General features: G+C 52.6%; 1 protein-coding gene across 1 annotated transcript in view; it reads right to left on the minus strand.

Moving 5' to 3' along the window:
- TSPAN32 (tetraspanin 32) overlaps positions 1-10,270 on the minus strand; it is a 29,945-nt gene extending 19,675 nt beyond the window's left edge. Inside the window, exons 1-3 of the mRNA XM_059826047.1 lie at positions 10,205-10,270; positions 8,014-8,128; positions 6,574-6,671 (exon numbers count right to left, since the gene is read on the minus strand). Coding sequence (XP_059682030.1) covers positions 6,574-6,671; positions 8,014-8,128; positions 10,205-10,270 — 279 coding nt within the window. The remainder of the gene's footprint in view (positions 1-6,573; positions 6,672-8,013; positions 8,129-10,204) is intronic.
- Positions 10,271-11,090: the final 820 nt, after the last annotated feature.

Below are 11,090 nucleotides of genomic sequence, written 5' to 3' on the forward strand. Positions count from 1 at the left end.
GGGACAAAAGAAAAAAGGAGAGAAAAACATCGTATTTACAGTGTGCTCCTCTTCTGCAGCAGGACTGTGCCCCAGAGTAGCACCTCCTTACTCATGGGATTCACTCCCCCGCGTTTAAAACTCGGCTATCGGTTTCAAAGAGGGGAAAACCCACACGAATAGCCCATAAGGAAGAGAGTAACTGGGATGGAGAGCAACCTGCTCTGGAAAAGGAGCAGGACTTTACCCCGTTAGCAAGGTAGCAGCTGCCCGACCAAGCCGCCTTCCTTAAATCAGCACCATCCCAGTTAGACAAAAGGATGACAGAAATATAATCAAGGCCAGCAAATGACCCTGAAGTGTCTAAACAAGAACGGTAACGACGCAGGAGGCGGCCTGACTTTCGTCTTCTTCCCTAGGCTGGCAGAGCTGGAAGTCAGATGTGTTGTCTCTTTATTGGAACAAATCTGATCCAAAAAAAACCCCCAACCCTGATGTAAACAGTGCTTGCCTGTTATGACAGCTGGACCAAAGGACCTTGTTCACATTAAAAAAAAAAAATTAAAAAAAAGGAAGGAAAAAATGCCTATAAAGCATTTGAAGGCCAAATGGGCTCATCAAATATGAATCCACAGCTTAGTCTTGGAATGGCAAAAGATGATGAATAAGCACCAGTTGCAAATTATTGCCCTTACAAGTTTTTCCATGAAACTGTCCCTCTTCCAAGACAAAGTTACATAGCAGGGGAAAATTCCCCAACTGACTGCAGCTTATTTTGGTTTCTATTTTTTTTTCTGCGAGTGTTTTAATAGTAAGATATAGCTGAAATCACTCAAAAAAGATTAGATCTTTCATGAAAGTTTACCAAACTCAAGCTTAAGGAGAGGAGGAAGAGCATTGCTGCTACCAATTCTGCTACCGAAAAACTTTTGCTTAAAAAGTATGGTTTCAAAAAAGAAAATAAAAAAGCCCCAAACACCTCCGTATGCAGCAAGAAAGGAAAATGTGCTACTTTAAATCCTGGAAATGAAGGCGAACGTGCCAATAAACTGCCTTTTGCTGGTTCTTGTCCGTCTGCTGCCTGCTGTGTTTCTCTGCTCGCGGCAGGACGATGCCCTGCCCGGGGGCTTGGCTCCAGGAACAAGATTGCCGTTGGCATTTCCCCACTCCTTCGGGGCTGCCTTGTTCCAGGCTCTTGTCAGACGCTGGGGAAAACCCTGGTACGGCTCTTACGAAAAACCCTTCAATTATGTATGGCTGATCTCTCCTTTTCTTTTATTTTTTTGGCAGCTGCCGGGCCGTATAGGTGGTGAGATCACTTGCTGCCTTGCCAGGAGCTGAAAGGGGATAACGGGAGAAATGGGACCCTAAAGGAGAGGAAAGTCTGATCAAACGCCGATGTGACAAGGGGTTCAACCCCTGCAGGTACAGCTCAAATTGGCGGGGCGAGGAGGTGAGGTGAGGTTACACGGGTATTTTGGGTTGCTCCTCACTAGGACCACTTGCATTTTGCACCTCCTCCAGCAACTTCCCCCCCAAAACGAGCAGCATAACAAAGTCAACGTTTTCACCAAAATTGGGCTCAAAGACAAGAAAAAAAGAGAAAATTACGGCAGATGAAAAAAAACCAGCACTGATAGCAATGTGAAAGCCCTTCTGCACATTGTTCCGGTAAGGGTTTAATCGAGAGGACCCACCATGAACCCGGAGAGTGGGAACAACAGCGTGCCAGCGGCACCACCCAGATTCCTCCCCCCGTGCTCTGCCTTCCTTCCCCCACCAGCTCCAGCACCTACGACATCTCCCTGGGGCCAGAAACCCCAGCAAATTAAAATCCTCCCTCTCATCTTCCCTTCCTCGGCTCCACCCTACATCTCAGTCCTTCACCTCCAGCATCAGCTCTCCCTGTATTTCTGTCATAGCTTCTCTGGGAATACTGAGACGCGGCCCCTCGGGAAGCTCCCCCTCCATCCAGCCAGTGCGGAGCAATTACATGGCTCCGAGAACATCTTATAAATGAATTATAGGCTGCTTTTTCCCTTCCCAGCCAAAAGGTTTTTGGAAGAGCAACTTTCTAATTACATTAGAAGACATTTGGAGGAAAAAAAGAAAAAGGCAATGTGTCGTTTGCATACGAAACGCGGAAAGGTCGAGGCTGCTTCACCATCTCCCAGACCCTTGGAGCTCCTCGGAGCCGGCCGCGGGCTGCTGCCTGCTCCCTTTGCGGGAGGCAGCCGCAGTGGCCCCACGGAGGGCTGTCACCAGCCAGACATCAATCACTCTTTTATGAATGACCTTGTTTCCATCCTTGCTGCAAGGAACAATTTGTCTTCGAGAGACTTGGCAGAAGCCGCAGAAACAGCGTCTTGTCTGTTGGCGGGTGTATCTTTTAATTCACCTTTCTGATGCTTACCCTTTGGATAAGGGGGTCCACATCGGACGGGGGAGGGATGCTTTGGCTCAGACTGGGTTCGGCAGCTCTGCCAAACCCCCGCGCTCCCAGGGAAGGAGCTGACCTGTGCCCTGCTCGGCTCCAGCTGCTTTTGTTGCCGCCGTGGCCATTGCAGGGGCCAGCTCCCCGCCAGACTTCACAGCCCAGGGGTGGGGAAGGGGGGAGCAAATTTCAGATTGCATCCATCAGGTTGCACCCCTCCCTCCCTGACCCAATTTATTTAAAAGCAGGCGACATTTTTGCCTTCGCACAAAGCCAAGACGAGCCAGTGATCCCAGTCCAAAGGAGGAATGAGTCCTCGGCTCCACCCGAGCACATCGGCTCTGCCCGCGCCTGCTCCCCGGGGAGCACCGGCGCACGGATGCCTTGCTCAGGAGTGCTGCTCCATGAGGGAGAGCGCAGGAGGCAGATTCATTGCAAAACCAAGATGCTGAAGTGCGCTGCAGTGTTATTAAGGACTCTCTACACGCTTGCCTACAATGATACACCTGGGAAGAGTAAATCAAACAGCCTGTGCTCTGTGCTGGCCCTACCGCACATCGCTCTCGGTGAAAAACTGGGTTATATCGGGCATTCACTGAGGCTTTTTTACCCCTGAAATTGTTTGGAACCGGTGCTTGGAACAGCTGCTTCACTCTGAATACAAATTTTGCTCTAGATGAGCGGTTTTTTAGCTGGAAAGTTCAGGCGTAAGAATTTCAGCTGGGTATTCTGGTTGGCACGTCGCTCCCTGCTTCCCTCCCCTCTCTCCACCTGACCAGATACCAGCACACGGTGCCTTAAACCCCACCGCAGCCAGAGTCTTCCCTGTGCACAAGCAGTACTGGCAAACCTGCAGTTTTCCTTCCTCCTCCTCCTCCCCTTCAATAGCGACGTGGCCTTCAGGGGCCGTGAGAGCTGCAGGACGTTTACCTTCAGGACTGACTGCGTGACGGACCACGGATCACCAAAAAGCGGGGTTTGCCACAACCGGAGGACAGTCAATAACCTGTCACTGCTCTCCCTTTTTAACAGGAGCTTTGGGGAGAACGGTCCAGGATTTCAGAACATGTTTTTTTATCCTTAAGTCCTCAGTTACTCTCTAGAAACCAGCTTCCTCGCAAGCCTCAGTGGACGCACAGCGGTCTCTGTCTGCTTTGGTGATGCTGCTGATGCAGCTGCGCGATGAGCTCCCGCGAGACGCGTGCTTTAACCGATTTGCCCCGTTCTGGTTTCTAACCACTGTGCCCCCGTTATCATTACTAGGACAGCACCAGTAAGGCCTGCAAAGACCAGGACCCCTCCTCCATATACACACAAACCCCCAGATAGCCAGGCAGGGTGAGCACTTGTAATTTAAACAGACAAAAAAAAAAAAAAAGTCAGTAAGGAAACCGAGGCACAAGAAGGAGATGGGATCCACCCAACAGGTCAGTGGCCAGGATAATGCTCCTCTAAGCCCATCTGCATCCTGGCTAGCATCTCCCCGGGGTAGCCGGTTTACCAAGTGGCATCGTGGTGGATTAGCCACATCGATGCAGACAGCCCTCGAGCGTGGCTCGCTTTCCTATACAGCCGCAAATGTCAGGCACCAATACTCTGGTGTCTTCCCTCGTTGATTAAAGAGCGAATTAAATGTTTTTTTAAACAAGACACACGCTTTGCAGGGGAGGAAAAGCCCTTTAAAATCAATAGCGGGGGAAGGTGAAAAATCCTCTCTATCAACAAGCAGGAAAAAAGCTCCGAGCGGGGCTGACCACTTCTGCGAGCCACAGCCCAGCGGGCTGAGAACACCGAGGACGAGTTTCAGAGCCCCACAGGGCTGAACCCCGCTCCTGCCTGCGCTCACGTCTCCCCGCAGCCATCGGGGCTGGCTCTCCCCGCCTGCGTGTCCTGCTTGCAGATCAGAGATTAAATACGAGCCTTGGGAAGGGGGGGAATGGCCAGGTAAAACAAGCAGCGGGCTGGCCCGTGCTGTAAGATACTGACAGTTAGGATGGGGGGCGATTTATAGGAATACGCAAAGCTCCCCTATGTGATTTAAGACGCTGATGAGCTGCTTGAACAAGGAGGAGCAGAGAATAAGGCTGCTGGTGACCAACTCTTGGGTATTTCCCAGGGCTCCCCGTAAATTTCGGAAGGGTTGGGGACACACCACCCCCCAGCAGCGCTGACAGAGGTTGTTCCCTTATCCGGTGTGTTTTCCCCGTGTCTCCCGGTGCGGAGTGCCGCAGCGCGGCGGTGAGCTCGGCGAGCCCATGGCCCCTCCGGCGGCAGAGCGGCCGCTCGCTCGGGTGCCAGCTGCCCCCTCGGCCCTTGCACCCTGCCCTGTGCCTTCACACGCCCCGCGGGCCCCTCTCGCTGCCGGAGACGGTGGAAATGGAGCTTAAAGGCAACCGAGGGGCATCCCGTTATCTGCTGCTGAGGGCGGAGTGGGATGGATGCCTGATTGCCACAGCCGCGAGGAAAGCACCTCGCACCCTTCCTCCTCTTCCCTCGAGGAAATGACAGTGCATCTTCACCGCAAAGGTGTCATCAGAGATCCACAACGAAGACAGCCACCTCCCCCAGAGGACCCAAACCGTGAACGCTCAAGCAAAGCGAACAGGCTGCCCTCCGAGCCAGAGAAAAACACAAATAGCTAGTTTGGGGGTTCTGCCAGCCAGGGGTGTCCTTGGTGGCCAGAGCTTGGCTGTGTTACGCCAAACTGGCCGGGCTGGGGGACCCCATGGGGGGCCGGAGGAAGGGACCTGCTCGTCCTCACCCCCACGGCACGGGGGGAGGAGAGCGGCATCAGGTGGCCCTCGGAGGAGGACAGCAACGCTGGAGTTCGCTGGATGTGTTTTTCTTCAACTATCCCTTCAGGAAACAGCTATAATTTTAACACCCTCTCTTACCTAGCGGCATGTCCCAAGCCATACTGCCCGCGGAGTCAGGCAACCGAATAAACATTATGGAGAATTTCCGCTGTATTTTCAGGCAGCCCTGACAATCTCCCCGAGCCTGTACATACCCGCCTGTTGTTTTAGAGGGGGTCACGGCAGGCATGCACACTAACGCATACTTCAGCAAAAGAGAGGGGAATTAGACATACTCTGCTAGCAGTATTCACGGGAACTGTGCCGCTCAGGCCCCTTTGAGCATCTCAGGCAGAGAGAGGAGGACTGCGTATTGAGAAGGTGAAAACATTAACTTCAGTAGCTGCTTTGCATTAAGTTTTAAAGGTGTCTGCTTCTCACTTCCACCATCGGTATCGTTTTCCCCAATTACACAGGTCAGATAAATCTCTTGGAAGCCAGTTTATGTATGACGACAATGCAATTATTTTACACGAAGCACGGCTTCACGCACAGCAACCTACCTGTTAACTCCTGCCCTTCACACACCACAGGCAAACATGCAGTGAGCAGCGCTTTCCCGCTGATCCCTCCAGCCCCGCGGCTGGAAGCTGCTCCGTCCAGACTAAGCCCCATGTGCAGGCTGTGTTTTTAAATGGAGCAGAGCTCACGGTCCCGTTTACTAACGCTGGCATGGTCCGGGCCCAAACAGGCACTTCACCGTGGATGATGGAGAGGAGAAAGGTGGCATTTCAGCTCTTGTGGCACCCCTCCACCTTCTCCTTGGAGGCTGAAACTGAGGGTCCAGCCCACAGCCCCCGTGCCTGCTGCCACGCTTTGTGCACCCCGTGCCATTGCTGCGGTGGATGTTTGCAGCGAGGCGGGGAAGGAGGAGGACTAACTTCGCTGTCACAAGTCAGAGAAACAACGTGGGAATCAAAACCACACTGCTAAGGTTTCCCCACACAAACCACGTGTTGACTTGGTGAGAAAAAAAATACGCTGGGAACCATCATCACTGCAATTGCTTTGGCAGATAAGCACCTGCCTTTGACCCCGCTCTGAAAGCTGCATACGCAGCACCTTGGCAAAAGAAACAAGGCACGGAAGGATGCAGTCCTCAGCTGAAAGAGCTCTGCAAGGCCATGCCTTGTACAAGAATGTCCCCTTGCAGGATGGAATGGGGACAGGATGGAGCACCAGGACATCTTTCCCCAGGCACGCCTGCTCCCGGGCACAAGGCAAACCAGCTCCCAGCACCAGATTTTAAAGGCATCACCCCAAGGTTACAAGAAGCCCGCCCAGGCAGTCCCTCCTGATACGCACCATGGCGGTGAGGCACTGCGATTCCCGAACCGTGGCGGCAGAGCTCAGCAGGGCTGCGAGGATCAGGGTCATGCTGAGGCAGATCCCAAAGTAGAAAGCTGGAAGGAAGTCAGACATGGGAGCTGCGGTCAGACACCAAGACTTTAGGGCTAACAGAGGCCCGGTCTGATGCTTTTGCCCAGAGAGGGGCCAAAAAGTGCATTTTGGGGAGCTGGTCCAAGAGGACCAGGTTGCAGAACTGAAATTGTTTTAGAATTTATTCAATACCCCCCATCTGCATCTGCTTTGCTTGTCTGGCAGGGCTGTAAACCTCTGAGCAGTTCCCACAGCTCCAGCAGAGAGAAGCACCCTCCGAGGGTGTCGCTCCACCCAACAGACCACAAACTGTCAATTATTTCAGCATTACGATAAGGATCCCCCCGAACCGGGAGGTGCTGATGCGCGGCAGCCGTCCCACGGCCCCCATCCGGACTGCGTGCGCTGCTAATCTGGTGCAACACTCGTTCTCCGGTTTCCTCCTGGCTAAGGCAGGGTCACAGCCGGTACCCCGGGGCAGGGCTCAGGGACCACAGTGCTGCCAAGGGCTTTGCACCCCTCCCTCAGGGCTAACCCTGCAAAGAGTTAAGGCTCGCAAGCAAAGCGAGGGGAAGCGTTGCTGGAGAGGGGTGGCTGGGAAGGGACAGCCTGCAAGGTTGCGTCAAGTGCCGGTCTATATAACCCCCACTGTGCGTAGGGAATTGGGGGGGGCTGTACCTTAGCTTTGGACTAACATAGTTTTTACACCTGTCATGTTAAAGTGAAATTGAGAACCAGGATCTAGAGAGGGTATGAGCATGTTAAAGCCCAGAGTATAGCTCAGGAGAAGCAGCAGACGCAAGTGCAGCAGAGGCGAGCGGAGTATTTTAGTATCTGGGCTGTTCTCAACTCTCTGCTCTAGCCTCGTACCCAAGACTCAGTTTATATTTCTCCCTTGTGTAGGGGAAAAAACCCCACATTTCCTCCAAAAGCAGGTGTTTCCATGCATTTCTCCACCCAGCCTCAATTTTCTATGCTCTGCTTCAACTCCTGTAACAGTCCCTCTCCCCACGCTCCCTCCCAGGGCCCTTCCAGCCCCACTGCACCTTTGGGTCCGGCTACGGCTGAGCTCCCCTTGAGCCTTCACTGCAGCAGAGGGGAAGGATGGGGAGACGGGGAATAGAGGGACGGGAGCGAACGCAGCAGCACCTGAGCACCCCGTGCTCCCACAGCACCCTTCAGTGCCAGGCGTGGGGGTCTGATACAGAAACAAGTGTCTGTGGGACTGCGTTAGCCCTAGCGCATCCTCCAAAAGCCAGCCCCTGCCTCCTTCTGCGATGCCTCTGCATTTCCTTTGACCGCCCTGGGGGGTCTTGCAGCTCCTGGGTTCACCAAAGGTCTCACTGGGATGCGACCGCAACGTACCTGCGTGGTGGATGACCCTGTAGGAGTTGCTCTCCAGGGAGACGTCGCTGATGAGGGTGAAATGGAGCCCATAATGGGTGACTGTGCTCAGTGTGGCAATGGACAACCCCAGCAGCTGGAAAAGAAGGTTTTTAGGAAGGGATTGACAAGGCAGCAGCTCCTGGTGAGTGCACAGAAAGCTTTGAGCTGTAGCTGGATGCTCCTGAGCCCCACGCAGATGCAGTCAGCCTGATCATCCAAAGAGCACCGCATGTACCCCAAAATGCACATAAAAGGACAAACCCCGGACACTTAAACGTACTAAAGCTCTTTTTCTCTCTGGCACAATGAGCGCACGTGACACCACGCAGCCCGCGGTCTCTTGGCCAGTGCCTGTGGATGAAATTCCCACCATGTGAAGGAAGCCCAGAGGATTGATGCCCTTGCAGCCCACTTGTGCAGTCCCACCCCGCTCTGCAGAGTACGCACGTGCAGTTACGAGGGCTGCCGGCTTCAAGAGCGATTTCGGGCTGGGATGATGTTCTCAGCTTTGCTCTTTGCAATGCTAGTCCCGTTGCCTGCTGTTGGCCATATTTCCTATTGTAGAGTGCAAAGAGCTGAGTCTTGTGCTAGTCTAAGTAATTTGTGCTGGTTTCTGTCTCCACAACGTGCCGCTGGGCTGTCCGTGCTTCTGTCCGACCCCTGAGAGCACTGGTCTGCCTAGGGCACGGGGTGACTACCAGCACGTTACCCTCCGTGTTGCCCAGAGCAAGTCCAGGTGAGGGAGAGGGAACGTTCCTGATGGGACCTGGCCCTAGGGCAGGGCTCCTTGCAGCACGACCGGGGACAGAGCTGGGACAGAGGCACCAACAGCGGGACAGTTAAAACCAGCTCCAACTCTAGTGTAGTGAACCGGGAAAACACAAGATGTGAGGCCACTCCTAGGTCCCAAGATAAGGTTTCAGCAGTTTGTGCCTTTACAATGTGGAAACACAAGGCAGCTATCCCTGTGTCAAAAGTGACAGTCCAGTGTCAACATTATCCCCACTGTACATTTTCTTCCAGAGTTAACTAATAGCTTTTGCTGGACAGTTATAGTTTCAGAGATGAAATACACCCAAACGGTAACATTTTCTGCTTATAAATAACCTAATTTGTGGCACCTACCGATCCTTCATGCTGTGCATTACTGCGTATCTCGACCCACGCCCAGCAAAATGCTAAGTGCAACACTGGTTAGCTCAGATTTCGGAGAAACACCAGTCTAAAACCCTCCCAACAGCAAGAACGTGATTCTTGCCACCCACAGCGGCTGTGCCTTAGCATCTCCTCTAAACACCTTTGCTACCAATCCCTCTTTGAATTTTCCCAAATGACACATTCTGCTATTTGGAAGAGAGAACAATATACAGCCACTACAGCCAGTGGTCCCGAAATGTTGACATTTGGACAAACTATAAATTTCACATGTGGCCCAAAATAAGGCATCACCTTTTAACTACACTCTTTCCAAGCCACCAACCCTCTTTGAACTAAATACAAATTATTATTTTTTAAGCTTATAAGTTTTGATGAGGTGAGAAGACAACAAGCACATGCAACTCGAAAGCATCCACGAGACGCGTTCCCAAGTTTCCACCATTTCCCATCAGCTCTAACAGCAGATGTCAAGAAGCTCCCCTTGAATTTGCTTCAAAAGCTGATAAAAAAGATCCCTAGAACTGCTTTTGCTTTGCGGTGCGGATCCACAGGTCCCTCACGTGTACTTCCATCGAAGCCCTGCGGTTTCCTATCCTCACCGATCCCACCTGCAGCTGACCACCCTCCCAGCAACAAGCGTGACGGCAGCAGGTCCAGCCTCCCTCTGTTCCTCCAAGGAGACAGAAGCAAGTATCTTTTTGCTGAAAACCACCCGTCCCGCTGGCAGCGACCCTTCCTTTCTCCTTCAAGGCAGCCGCCGGGTTGTGAAAGAGCTGCAGCGGCGTGACAGCCCTGAGAAACCAGAAGTCTATCAGCGGAGGGGGGGGCGATGCTGGTGGCCGGTGATAACCACCCCAGGGCGCAACGATAACTCAGGCAGTTGGCTTTGCTTGCCCTCCGCCCGCGAAAAACGGAACGTGGGAAAACCCGACCCTCTCCGAGTGGGGACAGTAAAGGCAACAGTTCGCCTTGCCCCGATTCTGCAGAGATCCCCCCACACTTGCCTGCTCACCATGACACAGAGGCTGGCCACCAGCAGCTGGCACTTGGTGGTCCTCATCCTGCACCTCAGCCCCATGGCTGCTCGTCCCCAGCGAGAGCTGGCAGTTGGTCCCTCCAGCTCTTGATAAAGCCTGGGTTTCCACCAAAGGGAGGCATGGCCACAGCGGGGCCTCTCGGGAAGTGTAGTCCCCACCACGTGCCGATGCACCTCCTCCTGCCCGACTATTAAATCCTGTTTAGAGCAGCCGCCTTCTGCCCGGGCTCTCGGTGGGCCACCCTCTGCTCCGACATGCAGCCAGCTGGGAAAGGAGGAAAGGCATACAGAAAGCACAGCTTTTCACGGAATTTGGAGCAAAGCTCCTTAAAAATGTTTTTGAAACTGTTCAGTCAAGAGTCAGTATCGAAATACCCTGGTTCTCGCTTTCATTGGGATGCAGTTTTGCTTAAGGAACGTTGTCACTATTTTTTTTTTTAAATCTGCATAAATAGTATCTTGGGAAAAAGTTTAAGAAAATGTTATTTAGAAAAAAATAACCTGTTGTTTAAAGAAGACAGCAAAACCCCCCCAAACAGATCTGCGTAAGAGTCTTCCCTCCCCATTTAAAAACCACCACATGGCAATAACCTTTGGCTGAGACTCTATTAAAACTTTTATTTGCAGTCAAGGGAAAAAAATCCCTTTGGTAGTATTTTATTCAGGAAAATGCCTATATGTAAAGATAACCCCCTGCTCAGGAGACCCTCACTGTCCATGGACATTTTGCCTCTCTCCTTTTCCCTCTCCTAGCACTGAAGACCCCATGGACGAATGGCTATAGAAGACTTAGGTGACTTCTGGTCTTTAAAGCCAGCTGCCTGCTGGATGCGTATTTCCCGGAAGTAAATCGCAAAGAAGC

Source organism: Gavia stellata, chromosome 17 (assembly GCF_030936135.1).
Source record: "Gavia stellata isolate bGavSte3 chromosome 17, bGavSte3.hap2, whole genome shotgun sequence".
NCBI lineage: Eukaryota > Metazoa > Chordata > Aves > Gaviiformes > Gaviidae > Gavia > Gavia stellata.